Source organism: Coregonus lavaretus (genome assembly GCF_964263955.1).
Source record: "Coregonus lavaretus genome assembly, chromosome: 6".
Lineage (NCBI taxonomy): Eukaryota > Metazoa > Chordata > Actinopteri > Salmoniformes > Salmonidae > Coregonus > Coregonus lavaretus.
The window spans coordinates 57,787,785-57,806,823 of record NC_139993.1 but is presented as its reverse complement, the minus strand read 5'-3'; the positions used below and the strand labels follow the sequence as shown (position 1 = coordinate 57,806,823).

Genomic DNA, 19,039 nt, shown 5'->3' with positions numbered 1-19,039 from the left:
TGTAAAGCTCGCCGCCATTGGACTCTGGAGCAGTGGAAACGCGTTCTCTAGAGTGATGAATCACGCTTCACCATCTGAAGGTCCAACGGACAAATCTGGGTTTGGCGGATGCCAGGAGAACGCTACCTGCCCAATGCATAGGGCCAACTGTAAAGTTTGGTGGAGGAGGAATAATGGTCTGGGGCTGTTTTTCATGGTTTGGGTTAGGCCCCTTAGTTCCAGTGAAGGGAAATCTTAACGCTACAGCATACAATGACATTCTAGACGATTCTGTGCTTCCAACTTTGTGGCAACAGTTTGGGGAAGGCCCATTCCTGTTTCAGCATGACAATGCCCTCATGCACAAAGCAATGTCCATACAGAAATGGCTTGTCGAGATCGGTGTGGAAGAACTTGACTGGCCTGCACAGAGCCCTGACCTCAACCCCATCGAACAACTTCGGGGTGAATTAGAATGCCGACTATGAGCCAGGCCTAATCGCCCAACATCAGTGCCCGACCTCACTAACGCTCTTGTGGCTGAATGGAAGCAAGTCCCCGCAGCAATGTTCCAAAATCTAGTGGAAAGCCTTCCCAGAAGAGTGGAGGCTGTGATAGCAGCAAAGGGGGGACCAACTGAATATTAATGCCCATGATTTTAAAATGAGATGTTCAACAAACAGGTGTCCACATACTTTTAGTCATGTAGTGTATATATGCATCCTCTCGTGGTGTGTCTGTGTGTGTATCCAAGCCCCTGTGTGTGCACACGGGTGTGTGTCCGTGCGCGCGTGTGTGTGTCTGCATGCAGGAGTGTCTGCAGAAGTGTTTGAGCATTGTGTTTTGGTCCTTTGTTTTCCGTCTCAGTCAGAGCCGGTGTTGTCTCAGTGCCACTAGAGTGGAGCTGATTACAGTCTCTCATTAATAAAGAGCACTACTAATAAAATATTAATCAAAGAAATATATGAATGAAATAGTGCTGCGGAGTTAGCCTGCATCCCAAATGTCACCCCATTCCCTACATTTTGCCCTGGTCAAAAGTAGTGCACTATATAGGGAATAGGGTGCCATTCTCTGGTCTAAAGTAGTGCACTATATAGGGAATAGGGTGCCATTTGAGACACAACCTTAGTTTCAAATATCTCCAAGGTGAAATATTAATCATAGTGCTACCTCTGCAGGTTTCAAGAAGATGTGGTTCATTACCCTATTCTCTCTCTCTCTCTGTCAGTCGCTCTCTATCAGTCTCTCTCTTTCTGTCTGTCTCTCTCTGTCTCTATCTCTCTGTCTCTCTCTCTCTCGCTGTCCCTCTGTCTCTCTTTCTCTATCCTCAGTATTTCTATCTCTCTCCTATGTTTCTCTCTCAATATCTCTCTCGCTATCACTCTCTCTCTTTTAAGAATAACTATTTTCAAAACCCATAGCGAAAGGTCATTCAATGAACAACAGCACAATACCCCTACAGTTTTTATGTCCCCAACTCTGAAGAGGAGATGGGGTAGAGGAGGCCAATCCTAAGGAATGGGATATGTGCTGTTATACAAGAGGATGCTGCAAACCCTGGCTTCATTTTAAATGGTTATATTTCCATATCCTGTGAGAAGATCCCATTCTGTTCTAAGGCTTTTTAAATCTCCACAGTTCAGGAAGACTTTTCTTTTCTTTCTTCCTCAGCTTCTCTTTTTTTTTCTTTTTTTTTGTGTCTGTGTGAACTGAACTTTGAAGCTAGCTGAGTTTCTGTGGTAGTGATATGTCTGTCTCTAGAAGAACTGAGGGGAGAGGAGTATTGCAACTTCTCTGCAGGGTTTGCAGCATCCTCTTGTATAACAGCACATATCCCATTCCTTAGGATCGGCCTCCTCTACCCCATCTCCTCTTCAGAGTTGGGGACATAAAAACTGTTTCACTAGTCCGTTTTAGACCTAGCGAGGTGTGCACAGCCTTTTGGGGTTGGAAGGAGGGAAGGGATATGTTTTGTAATGTACCTTAGCGGGTTTTTGGGCATAATATTTCTTAGCGGGTTTTTGGGCATAATATTTCATCTTATTTTTATGCATAGCTGCTAAGTAGGAAACATAGAGAGGATGTCTTTGTACCGTAACAATAATGTTTAGTCAATGAGTGTTATAAATACAGTGGGGAGAACAAGTATCTGATACACTGCCGATTTTGCAGGTTTTCCTACTTACAAAGCATGTAGAGGTCTGTAATTTGTATCATAGGTACACTTCAACTGTGAGAGACGGAATCTAAAACAAACATCCAGAAAATCACATTGTATGATTTTAAGTAATTAATTTGCATTTTATTGCATGACATAAGTATTTGATAAATCAGAAAAGCAGAACATAATATTTGGTACAGAAACCTTTGTTTGCAATTACAGAGATCATACGTTTCCTGTAGGTCTTGACCAGGTTTGCACACACTGCAGCAGGGATTTGGCCCACTCCTCCATACAGACCTTCTCCAATGTGATTTTCTGGATTTTTGTTTTAGATTCCGTCTCTCACAGTTGAAGTGTACCTAAGATAAAAAATTACAGACCTCTACATGCTTTGTAAGTAGGAAAACCTGCAAAACCGGCAGTGTATCAAATACTTGTTCTCCCCACTGTACATGTTGAGTGCCTGAGTCATATTACTTGTGTTATGACACATTATGTTACTGTTACACATACTAATGGTTGATATGTCTCTGCTGTGTCTTCCTGTCTAGCTCCAGACAGCTGTAACATGGGCAGTCTACCTAACGGGGGCTGTGAGTACCTGTGTCTCAAAGCCCCCCAGATCACTGACCACTCCCCCAAGTACACCTGTGCCTGCCCGGACGGCATGGAGCTGGGACCAGGCATGAGACGATGTGCCATAGGTAAACTGTTTAACACGTGTTACACTCTTTCCCTTCCCCACTGTGAAATAGGTCAACTGTTTAACACGCGTTACACTCTTTCCTTTCCCCACTGTGAAATAGGTAAACTGTTTAACACGTGTTACACTCTTTCCCTTCCCCACTGTGAAATAGGTAAACTGTTTAACACGCGTTACACTCTTTCCTTTCCCCACTGTGAAATAGGTAAACTGTTTAACACGTGTTACACTCTTTCCCTTCCCCACTGTGAAATAGGTAAACTGTTTAACATGCGTTACACTCTTTCCTTTCCCCACTGTGAAATAGGTCAACTGTTTAACACGTGTTACACTCTTTCCCTTCCCCACTGTTAAATAGGGCAACTGTTTAACACGTGTTACACTCTTTCCCTTCCCCACTGTTAAATAGCTCAACTGTTTAACACGTGTTACACTCTTTCCCTTCCCCACTGTTAAATAGGTCAACTGTTTAACACGTGTTACACCCTTTCCCTTCCCCACTGTGAAATAGGTAAACTGTTTAACACGTGTTACACCCTTTCCCTTCCCCACTGTGAAATAGGTAAACTGTTTAACACGCGTTACACTCTTTCCTTTCCCCACTGTGAAATAGGTCAACTGTTTAACACGTGTTACACTCTTTCCCTTCCCCACTGTTAAATAGGGCAACTGTTTAACACGTGTTACACTCTTTCCCTTCCCCACTGTTAAATAGCTCAACTGTTTAACACGTGTTACACTCTTTCCCTTCCCCACTGTTAAATAGGTCAACTGTTTAACACGTGTTACACCCTTTCCCTTCCCCACTGTGAAATAGGTCAACTGTTTAACACGCGTTACACTCTTTCCTTTCCCCACTGTGAAATAGGTAAACTGTTTAACACGTGTTACACTCTTTCCCTTCCCCACTGTGAAATAGGTAAACTGTTTAACACGCGTTACACTCTTTCCTTTCCCCACTGTGAAATAGGTAAACTGTTTAACACGTGTTACACTCTTTCCCTTCCCCACTGTGAAATAGGTAAACTGTTTAACACGCGTTACACTCTTTCCTTTCCCCACTGTGAAATAGGTCAACTGTTTAACACGTGTTACACTCTTTCCCTTCCCCACTGTTAAATAGGGCAACTGTTTAACACGTGTTACACTCTTTCCCTTCCCCACTGTTAAATAGCTCAACTGTTTAACACGTGTTACACTCTTTCCCTTCCCCACTGTTAAATAGCTCAACTGTTTAACACGTGTTACACTCTTTCCCTTTCCCATTTTACTCCTCTCCCACACGACAACAGATCCATTTCAATGTTCCACCTGCCAATCAATCTCACTCAGTTAGCCCTTGCTCACTGTCAATCTGTGCCCTATAGTGCCCTCCATTATCTCTTCCATTCCTGTCCTGTCCTCCCTTGGGAACACTCTGTGTCTATTGTATGGCTATTCCATTCTTGTCCTCTCCCCCCCTCTGGAGACTCTCTGTGTCTGGAGGTACACAGGTGGGTTGTCGCAGTGCTGTCCCCAGAGAAAGAGAGAGGGATGAGGGATGAATACAGGCCACCAGGCAGCCTGACTGCACTGCAGATACTCTGTACCAGAAAGGGGAGGGTGTTCACACTCTCACTCACTGGGAATAGATAGAAACGGAATAAATACAAAAGGATGTGTTCTCTCTAATGTCTGTGCTCTACAAGCATTTTATGACTTCTAAGTGCAGAGAAGGCAGTTTTGAGTAGTTCAGACCCACTTCTGTTGATGTCTGTTCATGTAAACTATGGAGCTCTCGCTGTCTGTTTATAAGGAAAGGCTTGTCTGTGCTGCCAGTTGATCTGCCAGCCTGATAACTCTAGTATCTCTGTTTAATCTCTTCTCTCCTTGCAGTCAAACCCAAGACAACCACAGCAGCTCCTACCACAACCACCACTACTACCACTCCAGCTCCTACCACAGCCACCACCCCAGCTCCGACTACAACCACAACTACTTCTCCAACCACTACGACCACAGCTGCTACTACAACCACCTCCACAACTACAGAACCGACCACAACCACACAGTCGACCACAGTTCCTACGACGTCCCCCCCTCCTCCTCCCCCCAGGACCACAGCTTCGTGGAGGACCCCTCCCTCCACCTCCTCCTCCACCATTACCTGGCCTACGACCTCCACCCCTGGCCCCCGCTCCACTTCCACACCCCCTCTACTGCCCAACAACATCCAGAGAGAGAACGCTAACCTCTCCCACCGCTGTAAGTGGCTTTCAGACTGTGTGTGTGTATAAAAATGTGCCTACTCTTGTCACCATGACAATGCACCTTAGCGCTAAGTTACATACTCTCCCATTAAATATCCCTCTTTTCCACTCCTCCCTCTCTAACTGTGACATACAGTGTGAGTTTGTAATGACAGACAGTATTACAGTTTGGTCATTTAGCAGGCGTTCTTATCCAGAGCATTTAGCAGATGCTCTTATCCAGAGCAACTTACAGTAGTGAGTACATACATTTTCGTACTTGTCCCCCGTGGGAATCGAACCCACAACCGTGGCGTTGCAAGTGCCATGACAGTATGAGTGTGTAATGACAGACAGTGTGAGTGTGTAATGACAGACTAGGCCACTCTCCTCAGTGTACGAGAGCATCACTCAGGCCACATTTGTCCACACGGCCTCTCCTCTCCTCTCCTCTCCTCTCCTCTCCTCTCCTCTCCTCTCCTCTCCTCTCCTCTCCTCTCCTCTCCTCTCCTCTCCTCTCCTCATCAGAGGGGTGTGGCTCTACTGTCAGTGCTAACATAGGACTGCAGACCCATTGTCCCTTCCCTGTCTCACCTGTCATCTTGAGTCCTGCCATCTTGAGTCCTGTCATCTTGAGTCCTGCCATCTTGAGTCCTGCCATCTTGAGTCCTGCCATCTTGAGTCCTGTCATCTTGAGTCCTGCCATCTTGAGTCCTGCCATCTTGAGTCCTGTCATCTTGAGTCCTGTCATCTTGAGTCCTGTCAACTTGAGTCCTGTCATCTTGAGTCCTGTCATATTGAGTCCTGTCATATTGAGTCCTGTCATATTGAGTCCTGCCATCTTGAGTCCTGCCATCTTGAGTCCTGCCATCTTGAGTCCTGCCATCTTGAGTCCTGTCATCTTGAGTCCTGTCATCTTGAGTCCTGTCATCTTGAGTCCTGTCATATTGAGTCCTGCCATCTTGAGTCCTGTCATCTTGAGTCCTGCCATCTTGAGTCCTGTCATATTGAGTCCTGTCATATTGAGTCCTGTCATATTGAGTCCTGTCATATTGAGTCCTGTCATATTGAGTCCTGTCATGTTGAGTCCTGCCATCTTGAGTCCTGTCATATTGAGTCCTGTCATATTGAGTCCTGTCATATTGAGTCCTGTCATCTTGAGTCCTGTCATATTGAGTCCTGTCATCTTGAGTCCTGCCATATTGGGTTCTCTTTCTTTTCCCTTCTCTCTCTCTCTCTCTCTCTCTCTCTCTGTCTCTGTCTCTGTCTCTCTCTCTGTCTCTGTCTCTGTCTCTCTGTCTCTGTCTCGCTCTCGCTCTTGCTCTCTACCTCTCTCTCTTTTCGTTTTGTCCTACTTTCAATCAAGCTTGAAAACAACAATGAAATGAAACAACAATGAATATGGCTTGAATAATGCCTACATTTAAAGTGTTTATTTTAAATGATTGAGTTGTGTTTCCAAGGCAATCTGTTTTAGGACAAAAAATACAGTTGTGATTTTAGTTGTAACAATGGAAAACGTGTCTGCTGCAAGCTTTTTTAGAACTGTGTGCTTGACAGACAAAGAATAGCAGCAGTATTGATAAACCACTGTACTCACACACCGTTCTCTGCAATTTAGTGGAAATCAATTATTCAACTTATAGCACTTTCATCAGGCTCTTTCAGCTTGCTCTAGATAAAGACAGCAAATCACACTGGATGAAGACACTCACAGCTATGTATATAGCAATCAGACTGTTGTTGTTTTCCATCACTATGGTAAAGTACCCTGTACTCTCCCATATAGCCCAGGTGATAGAGCGCCCCCGTTAGGCCAGAGTGTGTAATGAACGTATCCGAGAAGTTTTAATATTGATGAGTGTGTGTGTAGTTATTCATGAGGAGCACAGCGATCGTTGCAGGGTTTGTCCATTAGAGATAAGCAGCAGAACCACACTGGGCTAAATGATGAATGTGGTGGAGCCTGGAAAAGTGGTACATAGAGGAGTGAGAAAAGAAAGGATGGGAGAGGGATAGTTTGAGGGACGGAGAGGAGAGAGAGAGAGCCTAAGGGTGAAAGGAAGAGCGTTAGGAAGTAGAGAACAGAGAAAAGGGAAGAGAGTTAAGAGGAGAGTTTAGTGAAGATGGTGTATAGAGAGGAGAGTGTAGTGAAGATGGTGTATAGAGAGGAGAGTGTAGTGAAGATGGTGTATGGAGAGGAGAGTGTAGTGAAGATGGTGTATAGAGAGGAGAGTGTAGTGAAGATGGTGTATAGAGAGGAGAGTTTAGTGAAGATGGTGTATAGAGAGGAGAGTGTAGTGAAGATGGTGTATAGAGAGGAGAGTGTAGTGAAGATGGTGTATGGAGAGGAGAGTTTAGTGAAGATGGTGTATGGAGAGGAGAGTTTAGTGAAGATGGTGTATGGAGAGGAGAGTGTAGTAAAAATGGTGTATAGAGAGGAGAGTGTAGTGAAGAATGTGTATAGAGAGGAGAGTTTAGTGAAGATGGTATATAGAGAGGAGAGTTTAGTGAAGATGGTGTATGGAGAGGAGAGTTTAGTGAAGATGGTGTATAGAGAGGAGAGTTTAGTGAAGATGGTGTATGGAGAGGAGAGTGTAGTGAAAATGGTGTATAGAGAGGAGAGTGTAGTGAAGATGGTGTATGGAGAGGAGAGTTTAGTGAAGATGGTGTATAGAGAGGAGAGTTTAGTGAAGATAGTGTATAGAAAGGAAAGTTTAGTGAAGATGGTGTATGGAGAGGAGAGTGTAGTGAAGATGGTGTATAGAGAGGAGAGTTTAGTGAAGATGGTGTATGGAGAGGAGAGTGTAGTGAAGATGGTGTATAGAGAGGAGAGTTTAGTGAAGATGGTGTATAGAAAGGAGAGTTTAGTGAAGATGGTGTATGGAGAGGAGAGGAAAAATAAAGGATGAGAGAGAGAAAGAAAGAGTTTTAGGAAGAGGGTATGAGGAGATGCTCCAGCAAGCATCCTCTTTGCGGTCCCCTAACTAACAAACCAGCCTTAAGAAGCAAAAGCATGTTCCGATGTTCCAAGAATGGATAAAACGTCCTGCTACTACACCGCAAGCAGTCTTAGGGGGGAGGGAGAGGGAGAGAGGGGGGATGGAGGGGGGCGGAGAGGATTAAACCTCCTGCTACTACACCACAAACAGTCTTAGGGAGAGGGAGGGAGGGGGGAGGGAGGGAGGGGGGCGGAAAGGATTAAACCTCCTGCTACTACACCACAAACAGTCTTAGGGGGAGGGAGGGAGGGAGGGAGGGGGGCGGAGAGGATTAAACCTCCTGCTACTACACCACAAACAGTCTTAGGGAGAGGGAGAGAGGGGGGAGGGAGGGAGGGAGGGAGGGGGGCGGAGAGGATTAAACCTCCTGCTACTACACCACAAACAGTCTTAGGGGGGAGGGAGAGAGGGGGGAGGGAGGGAGGGAGGGAGGGGGGAGGGAGGGGGGCGGAGAGGATAAAACCTCCTGCTACTACACCACAAACAGTCTTAGGGAGAGGGGGGAGGGAGAGAGGGGGGAGGGAGGGAGGGGGGAGGGAGGGGGGCGGAGAGGATTAAACCTCCTGCTACTACACCACAAACATTCTTAGGGAGAGGGAGAGAGGGGGGAGGGAGGGAGGGGGGCGGAGAGGATTAAACCTCCTGCTACTACACCACAAACAGTCTTAGGGGGAGGGAGGGAGGGGGGAGGGAGGGAGGGAGGGGGGAGGGAGGGGGGCGGAGAGGATAAAACCTCCTGCTACTACACCACAAACAGTCTTAGGGGGAGGGAGAGAGGGGGGAGGGAGGGGGGCGGAGAGGATTAAACCTCCTGCTACTACACCACAAACAGTCTTAGGGGGAGGGGGGGGGAGGGAGGGGGGCGGAGAGGATTAAACCTCCTGCTACTACACCACAAACAGTCTTAGGGGGAGGGGGGGAGGGAGAGAGGGAGGGAGGGAGGGAGGGGGGCGGAGAGGATTAAACCTCCTGCTACTACACCGCAAGCAGTCTTAGGGGGGAGGGAGAGGGAGAGAGGGGGGAGGGAGGGGGGCGGAGAGGATTAAACCTCCTGCTACTACACCGCAAACAGTCTTAGGGGGAGGGAGGGAGGGGGGAGGGAGGGAGGGAGGGGGGCGGAGAGGATAAAACCTCCTGCTACTACACCACAAACAGTCTTAGGGAGAGGGAGAGAGGGGGGGGAGGGAGGGAGGGAGGGAGGGAGGGGGGCGGAGAGGATTAAACCTCCTGCTACTACACCACAAACAGTCTTAGGGAGAGGGAGAGAGGAGGGAGGGAGGGAGGGAGGGAGGGGGGCGGAGAGGATAAAACCTCCTGCTACTACACCACAAACAGTCTTAGGGAGAGGGAGAGAGGGGGGAGGGAGGGGGGCGGAGAGGATAAAACCTCCTGCTACTACACCACAAACAGTCTTAGGGGGAGAGGGAGGGAGGGAGGGAGGGAGGGAGGGGGAGAGGATTAAACCTCCTGCTACTACACCACAAACAGTCTTAGGGAGAGGGAGAGAGGGAGGGGGGATGGAGGGAGGGAGGGAGGGGGGCGGAGAGGGATGGGGGAAAATGGGACACGACAAGAACGCTGTTCCGATTTCCCGAACCCACCGGCCGTGTGTGTGTTATTCCGTGATGGTGCACAATGCACATCGGTGGGTTTTCCAACATCAGCTGTTACACATGTGTTGCATTGCACTTTGCAAGGCAGAGCGGAGAAAGATCAGGCACTGCAACTAAAAGATTAAAGCAAACAGTGGATAGTGGGAAAGCTCACACACAGAAACTAACCCTGCAGGTTGAGGTTCAGAAGCAGTCAGAATGGATCAAGTGAATGTTCTGTGCGCTGCAGTAAAACCCCTCCCCCATAATGAAATGCACTCCCTTTTCAGCCCTTTCAGTTCTCCTCATTCCACAGTTCCCACCTCCAGTGCCTCGGGGCCAGTTCTTTCATAACATGTTTAATAAGATTTGATGAATCCCCTTTTGGAGTCTAAGGGCCTATTGGATATCAGTCATGCTTTTTGACCATTACAGTTCATCCACTTTCGCTGAGTCAGAAACTACTGTTCCTCCTCACAGTTTGGAGTGGTAGCCTCACTCACCAGCTGAGTGTCAAAATCAAATCAAATTGTTTGCTTCATAAACAACAGGTGTAGACTAACAGTGAAATGCTTACTTACGGGCCCTTTCCAACAATGCAGAGACAAACAGAAAAAGAAAAGTGTGAGTGTAAGTGCCTGTGCATTCGTGTGTGTGTGTGTGCGTGAGATGGGATGCGTGTGTGTTCATGCGTGCACGCAAATGCCTGTGCACTCGTGTGTGTGATAGAGTTTGGTCATTAATGAGCTGATCTTGTGGAGGCTAACAGAATGCTGCGATTGTCGTTGTGATCTGCCCTGTTAATCTCCCAGGCTAGGCTCCATTATATCGGGCTAATTACAGTGTTGCTAATGGCCCAACAGCCCTAATGGGGAGATGAGGCTGGATTTACTCCTGGAGAAAGGCTGAGCTCAACACAAACCTGGGTTAGAGGTGAAGGGGAGATGGGGGAGAGATGGGGGAGGAAGTGGGAGATGAGACAGCAGGACAAGGAACCATTAGACAAGACACAGGAGAGGGGAGGGAAGAAGGTAGGGGGGGCACAGCCTCTAGCAGAGTGAATGGCAGGAGTAAGGAGAGGTGTTTAAAGGCCCAATGCAGATGTTTTCTTCTCTATATCAAATCATTTCTGGGTAACAAATATGTAATGATCAAAAATAATTTCTCAAGCAAGAATTTTGATAAGACTGTCTGGGAGTGGTTTGAGTGAGGGTCCTAATTGGACGAGCCTAGTGGGAGGGATATGTAACCTGAAGACTAGCTGTTATTGGTAGTGAGGTTTGAAACTCTCTTTGTTATTGGTCTATTAACTTATATCGGCTGGTGATGTCGCCAGGCAGGCCAAAACTCCATTCAAACAGCTCTTACACTAACACGGCATCATTTTCACAATTTCACAATTTTGTGGAAATATACACTACCGTTCAAAAGTTTCGGGTCACTTAGAAATGTCCTTGTTTTCCATGAAAACATACATGACATGAGTTTGAATAGGAAATATAGCTAAATGAATAGGAAATGTAGTCATTGACAAGGTTAGAAATAAATATTTTTTATTGAAATAATAATTGTGACCTTTAAACTTTGCTTTCGTCAAAGAATCCTCCATTTGCAGCAATTACAGCCTTGCAGACCTTTGGCATTCTAGTTGTCAATTTGTTGAGGTAACCTGAAGCACCTCCCACAAGTTGGATTGGCTTGATGGGCACTTCTTACGTACCATACGGTCAAGCTGCTCCCACAACAGCTTAATAGGGTTGAGATCCGGTGACTGTACTGGTCACTCCATTATAGACAGAATACCAGCTGACTGCTTCTTCCCTAAATAGTTATTGCATAGTTTGTAGCTGTGCTTTGGGTCATTGTCCTGTTGTAGGAGGAAATTGGCTCCAATCAAGCGCCGTCCACAGGGTATGGCATGGCGTTGCATAATGGAGTGATAGCCTTCCTTCTTCAAGATTCCTTTTACCCTGTACAAATCTCCCACTTTACCACCACCAAAGCACCCCCAGACCATCACATTGCCTCCACCATGCTTGACAGATGGCATCAAGCACTCCTCCAGCATCTTTTCATTTGGTCTGCGTCTCATAATGTTCTTCTTTGTGATCCGAACACCTCAAACTTCGATTTGTCTGTCCATAACACTTTTTTCCAATCTTCCTCTGTTCAGTGTCTGTGTTCTTTTGCCCATCTTAATCTTTTCTTTTTATTGGCCAGTCTGAGATATGGCTTTTTCTTAGCAACTTTGCCTAGAAGGTCAGCATCCCGGAGTCGCCTCTTCACTGTTGACGTTGAGACTGGTGTTTTGCGGGTACTATTTAATGAAGCTGCCAGTTGAGGACCTGTGAGGCGTCTGTTTCTCAAACTAGACACTCTAATGTATTTGTCCTCTTGCTCAGTTGTGCACCGGGGCCTCCCACTCCTCTTTCTATTCTGGTTAGAGACAGTTTGCGCTGTTCTGTGAAGGGAGTAATACACAGCGTTGTACGAGATCTTCAGTTTCTTTGCAATTTCTCGCATGGAATAGCCTTCATTTCTCAGAACAAGAATAGACTGACGAGTTTCAGAAGAAAGTTATTTGTTTCTGGCCATTTTGAGCCTGTAATCGAACCCACAATTGCTGATGCTCCAGATACTCAACTAGTCCAAAGAAGGCCCGTTTTATTGCTTCTTTAATCAGCACAACAGTTTTCAGCTGTGCTAACATAATTACAAAAGGGTTTTCTAATGATCAATTAGGCTTTTAAAATGATAAACTTGGATTAGCAAACGCAATGTGCCATTGGAACACAGGACTGATGGTTGCTGATAATGGGCCTCTGTACGCCTATGTAGATATTCCATAAAAAATCAGCCGTTTCCAGCTACAATAGCCATTTACAACATTAACCATGTCTACACTGTATTTCCCCTCTCACTGTCTCTCTCTCTCTCCCTCCCCCTCTCACTGTCTCTCTCTCTCCCTCCCCCTCTCACTGTCTCTCTCTCTCTCCCTCCCCCTCTCACTGTCTCTCTCTCTCACTCTCCCTCCCCCCTCGCTGTCTCTCTCTCTCTCCCTCTCGCTGTCTCTCTCTCCCACCCCCTCTCGCTGTCTCTCTCTCTCTCCCTCTCGCTGTCTCTCTCTCTCTCCCTCCCCCTCTCACTGTCTCTCTCTCTCTCCCTCCCCCTCTCACTGTCTCTCTCTCCCTCCCCCTCTCACTGTCTCTCTCTCTCACTCTCCCTCCCCCCTCGCTGTCTCTCTCTCTCTCCCTCTCGCTGTCTCTCTCTCTCTCCCACCCCCTCTCGCTGTCTCTCTCTCCCTTCCCCTCTTGCTGTTTCTCTCTCTCTCTCCCTCCCCCTCTCGCTGTCTCTCTCTCTCTCTCAGCTGGGAATGATCACTACCTCCTGGGTAACAACATAACAGTGGCAGTCCTGGGTATAGTGATTCCTATAGGTGAGTACCAGTCTACTATACCATGTGATGCCTGTTTGCTTCTCCCTGCTTCTCTGTCTGTGTCTGCTTCTGTCTTGGTCTCCCCTGCACATGACGTTGCCTGGTCTGGAAGATGTGCGAAAGTGTGTTTTGGGTGTATGTTTGTAATGTGTGACAGGAATGTACAAGTAACTGCCGAAATAACGGAAACACTTGAGTAAATGTATATGGAAAGCACGTGCTTCCACACAGGTGTGGTTCCTGAGTTAATTAAGCAATTAACATCCCATCTTGCTTAGGGTCATGGCTAGAAGAAGATATCTTAGTGACTGAAAGAGGAGAGTCTCAAAGGAGCATAGGGGGTTTAAAGTGTGTGTGTGTGTGTGTGTGTGTGTGTGTGAGTCTGTGTGTGTGTGAGTGAGTGTGTGAGTGTGTGAGTGTGAGTGTCTCAGTCACCAGATCTCAACCCAATTGAACACTTATGGGAGATTCTTGAAATTCCCGTTTAGGTTTTGCTCCAATAAGCATATCATAACAGCCCATGTGAACATATAGGCCTGTCAATTGTAAAAACAGCACGTGACATTTACTGTAAATGTAGGACAAGAGCTCATCCAAATAACATCAGGGATTAAACCCCCCTTAAGCCCATATTATCACATATTACAGTATATAGTCCTTAAAATGGTGCACTGATACAACTCTAGAATGTCTGAGTTGACTGGTGATCAGCATAGTGTGTAAATTACCTTGCTCTAGCATACATTCTGTCTATAATTGAGTCTTCAAAATGAGATATCCCTAACCCCGGCCCATTAAATACATCCTACTATGTCTCCCACCCCCTCTTTCCTTCCCACCCATCCTTCCCCCAGTCATATCTCTCAATGGTTCATTTGATAGTTCATATTCTCCCCCACTCCTCTCTCCCTCATTCTCCCTTTCATACACTACATGGCCAAAAGTCTGTGGACACCTGCTCATCGAACATCTCATTCCAAAATCATGGCCAGTAATATGGAGTTGGTCCCCCCTTTGCTGCTATAACAGCCTCCACATTCCCACAACTTCCATTGCTGCGGGGGCTTGCATCCATTCAGCCACAAGAGCATTAGTGAGGTCGGGCACTGATGTAGGGTGATTAGACTTGGCTGACAGTCGCCGTTCCAATTCATCCCAAAGGTGTTCGATGGGGTTGAGGTCAGGGCTCTGTGCAGGCCAGTCAAGTTCTTCCACACCGATCTTGACAAACCATTTCTGTATGGACCTCGCTTTGTGCACGGAGGAATTGTCATGCTGAAACAGGAAAGGGCCTTCCCAAACTGTTGCCACAAAGCTGGAAGCACAGAATCATCTAGAATGTCATTGTATGCTGTAGCGTTAAGATTTCCCTTCACTAAGGGGCCTAGTCCGAACGATGAGAAATAGTCCCAGACCATTATTCTTCCTCCACCAAACTTTACAGTTGGCACTATGCATTGGGGCAGGTAGCGTTCTCCTGGCATCCACCAAACCCAGATGGTGAAGCGTGATTCATCACTCCAGAGAACGTGTTTCCACTGCTCCAGAGTCCAATGGCGGCAAGCTTTACACCACTCCAGCCGACGCTTGGCATTGCGCATAGTGATCTTAGGCTTGTGTGCGGCTGCTCGGCCATGGAAACCCATTTCATGAAGCTCCCGAAGAACAGTTCTTATGCTGACGTTGCTTCCAGAGGCAGTTTGGAACTCGGTAGTGAGTGTTGCAACCGAGGACAGACGATCTTTACACGATTCAGCACTCAGCGGCCCCGTTCTGTGAGCTTGTGGGGCCTACCACTTCGCGGCTGAGCCATTGTTGCTCCTAGACATTTCCACTTCACAATAACAGCACTTACAGTTAACCAAGGCAGAAATTTGACGAACCGACTTGTTGGCATCATATGACAGTGCCACGTTGAAAGTCACTGAGCTCTTCAGTAAGGCCATTCTTCTGGCAATGTTTTACTATGGAGATTGCATGGCTGCGTGCTCGATTTTATACACTGGTCAGCTGAAATAGCCGAATCCACTAATTTGAAGGGGTGTCCCCATACTTCTGGCCATGCAGCGTATCTCTCAATGGTTAATTCTCCCTCCATATTGCTGGAGATCTTCAGAGCCGAGCTATTTGGAGAGGAAAGTCTGATTGAGAACATCTTAATGGAGTGTTTACATGAGAACAAAAGGGTTGCTGGGGGTTCAGGGTCCAGTGCCCCCCCCCCAACAATAGACCAATTAGTCTGGGTCTTCCATGGGAACACCGCCACTCTACGGCTGATGGGGGAAATTAGGACGGAACACCAGCCAGAGCTGAGCAGGGAAGCGAGACATATCCCCTCCTCCCCACCCACATTCCCTTTTCTTGGAATACCACTATACCCAGCCATGTATTGAGTGTGTGTGTAGCCTACAATACGTGTGTGTGTGTGTGTGTGGTAGGGTTGCACGATATTGGAAATAACTGACATTGCGATATTTAGTTTTTCTGCGATATATATTGCGATATGAAAAAATACAGAATGTATGTATGATCCTCTGGGAAAAATGCAGTTTGCAAACAGCGACTTTTCAGGTGGAAGTCCTCATTAATAAAGTGTACGGTCAGACTTCTGTAGGGCTCCGTTGTCCGGCTGGACCACAAGTCCGTTGTTGCTGTATAATATTCCACTTGTGACAGCTCTGTTTCAACTTGTGACTTGCATTTCCCGTACAACTCTGGGATGGCAACTTGAGAAAAATTGTTGCGTGATGGCATTACATACCACTTGTCAAGTGTTAAGTTGCGTCAATTCAAATCTGGTATTGGAACAAAATGAGGTCAATACACGTCTTCTAAAATAGACTAGTATTTTAATTAATGCAAACACTTGAATTGGTAAATTTGATGTTCGTATATACGGGCCCACTGAAAAACCACGCAGGGCAGTCAGAGAACTGAGCCATTGTTACAAGTTCTTCTTTAAATACTCTGACAGAGATAGTTCCCGCTCCCTGCTGGCCTATCAGAGTAGAGACTGAGCGTGGTTTAGACTTACTCAGCCTATCGTTGGCGCACAGGCTGGTCCCAGCCCCTTGGCGCTTCACTGTTGCCAGGCATTAGTTGTTATCTCCACAACTTGTCTCAAGTCAGCAACCTCAGACATAGTCTGTTCCTCTCCACTGTAGCAGAACACATGTCCTTGAGCGGTTTAACAAAGAGGCAGTGTGTGTGTATGTGAGACACAAGTCTTATCTCATCCTACCCCCTAACAGTTCCCCACATTAATCACAGCTTGTTATATTAAACAATCTATATCAGTACAGTACAAACCTATTATGTTTAATCATTAATGTATTCTTTCTAAGCTAGGCATCACATCTAGTTATAAGAAAATAGATCCCCACACAAGCGACCGGATCATGTTTTTAAAACCCTCTTTGGTAACCGTGTTAATTGGTATCATGTCTTTGGCGACGTGAAATGTTATTTAATATGTGATTTCTCTCTGCCGTTTGGAACCTTTCTCGTATGGTGTAATACTGGCAAAGGCATCCAAAATAGATTTTTGCCTTGGAGGGCATTGAGATGCTTTGCACTCGTCATACGAAGATTTGTGGTGCCGCCTTAAATGATCGAACAAATTGGTCGTGTTGCCTCGTGTTGTGGCAACAATTGCAAGGCACTCTCGACAAAGTACCTGTTTTTAGTCAACATCATCCTGTCTGTAGCCGAAATATTTCCATATTTACATTTACATTTTAGTCATTTAGCAGACGCTCTTATCCAGAGCGACTTACAGTTAGTGAATACATATTTTTTTTATACTGGCCCCCCGTGGGAATCGAACCCACAACCCTGGCGTTGCGTTGCATATAATTGACGATGCATTTCTTTTAGCAACCAAATTCTCAATTTCTGTCTTTTTTGCCTGTTCCTCGCTCATCATTTCATCACGCGCAAGCAGAGCCTGCATGTCAACCACGTGCAGCAAAGAACTCTGTGTTTTAAAATAATAATAATAATAATAATAAACTGTGTATCCAATAACCCATAAATCAGAGTAAATTACGTTATATCAGATAGATATAATGCTAGTTTAACATTTAAAAAATATATATATTGTAGACTGATGTATGTTTACCTTACTAAATCGGATGCATACATCGCAATGTCGATGCTCAAATGATATATCCATCGTGCAGCCCTAGTGTGGGGTTTGGTTGTACATGTGCCATGCATGCGTGGGATTGGGTGGGATTGGGTTGGGATTGGGTGGGATTGGGTTGGGATTGGGTTGGGTGGGGTTGGGATTGGGGTGGGATTGGGTGGGATTGGGTTGGGATTGGGTGGGATTGGGTGGGATTGGGTGGGATTGGGGTGGGATTGGGTTGGGGTTGGGGTTGGGATTGGGTGGGATTGGGTTGGGATTGGGTGGGATTGGGTGGGATTGGGTAGGATTGGGTGGGATTGGGTTGGGTTGGGATGGGTTGGGATTGGGTGGGATTGGTTGGGGTTGGGATTGGGGTGGGATTGGGTTGGGTTGAGATTGGGTTGGGATTGGGATTGGGGTGGGATTGGGTGGGATTGGGGTGGGATTGGGTTGGGATTGGGTGGGATTGGGTGGGATTGGGGTGGGATTGGGTTGGGTTTGGGTGGGATTGGGTTGGGATTGGGTGGGATTGGGTTGGGATGGGTTGGGATTGGGTGGGATTGGGTGGGGTTGGGATTGGGTGGGATTGGGTGGGATTGGGTGTGCTTCTATGTGTGTTTTAAAGAGAGTGTGTGTCTGTGTGTATCCATTGCCGTTCGCTATGTGTGCTAAAGCGCCGCTCTGTCTCCCCTGGCTGTGTTAACGCTCCCGCCGTGTGTGTGTGTGTGTGTGTGTGTCGCTGTGTGTCACACATGCAGTTCCTATCCTTGCCACAGTGGTCATCGGCCTGCTCTGCACAGCCGGCTACCTGGTCTGGCGTAACTGGCGCCGGAAGAACACCAAGAGCATGAACTTCGACAATCCTGTCTACCGTAAGACCACAGAGGACGACGATGACGAGATTCACATCGGCCGTACTGGAGAGTCTATCGGCCACGTCTACCCCGCTGTGAGTGGCAGTGCCCACCAGCCATTCCTAGCCCTGCCCCTGGGGGGCGGGATCACAGACAGCAACTCCCATTGGTACTCGGGGGCGCCCATGCATCCCACCGGCAAATGAGATGAGAGGGGGTGGGACTTGGAGATAAAAGAGAGGGTTGGGGTGTGTGGGGGTGGGAGAGTCTCCAAGACAGGGACAGGCTTAAATCCTCACAGACACACACACATACACACACTTAATTCACAAAATCATTCTAAACACTTCCTCGGTCAAACACACACACATTGATGTTGAGCCCTTCATCACCAGTCCACCTCTACATAATCTTCACCTTCATTCACCATATAGAATATTTGATCTCTATCCATTCCCACATTTCATGTTTTGACAATGTGTGTTACTGTGTTGTGGTGCGTCAGGGAGGCAAAGCACTCTGGGTGTTTAGCTTTATTATCCTCCCTCTGAAGACTTATCGAACCTGGTCATTCCCCTTTGGAGTGTAAATTAGGCAGAAGGGGAACAGTAACCAGAACAGAAACAGCACCTTAGATGACGGGACAATCTTTAGTCATATTGATTTATTCCTGTTTATTCTTGTTTTTAATTATATATGCTGGTAAACATAAACATGAACAAAAAGAGGTGGGAGGGGTTAGCGCTGGGATCGGTTGGCATGGTGACACGCGTCGCTGTCGGGGCGTGGTAGAGACAGCGGGAGAGAGGGGTGGGTCTCTGGCAGGGTGACAGGTTATTACATAAAAAAACAAAACATTTTTAGTCATTTAGCAGACGCTCTTATCGAGAGCGACTTACAGTTAGTGAGTGCATACATTTTCATACACACACACACCTGGTATACTACA

The 19,039-nt window shown here is 46.8% G+C and overlaps 1 protein-coding gene across 1 annotated transcript in view; it reads left to right on the top strand.

The window, feature by feature from the left end:
• Positions 1 to 18,296, top strand: part of LOC311131091 (low-density lipoprotein receptor-related protein 8-like) — a gene marked incomplete at both ends in the record, with an annotated part of 260,174 nt that extends 241,878 nt beyond the window's left edge. The window contains 5 exons of the mRNA XM_084163905.1: positions 734 to 752; positions 2,698 to 2,850; positions 4,725 to 5,093; positions 13,039 to 13,107; positions 17,995 to 18,296. Of these exons, the coding sequence (XP_084020031.1) occupies positions 734 to 752; positions 2,698 to 2,850; positions 4,725 to 5,093; positions 13,039 to 13,107; positions 17,995 to 18,296 (912 nt within the window). The remainder of the gene's footprint in view (positions 1 to 733; positions 753 to 2,697; positions 2,851 to 4,724; positions 5,094 to 13,038; positions 13,108 to 17,994) is intronic.
• Positions 18,297 to 19,039: the final 743 nt, after the last annotated feature.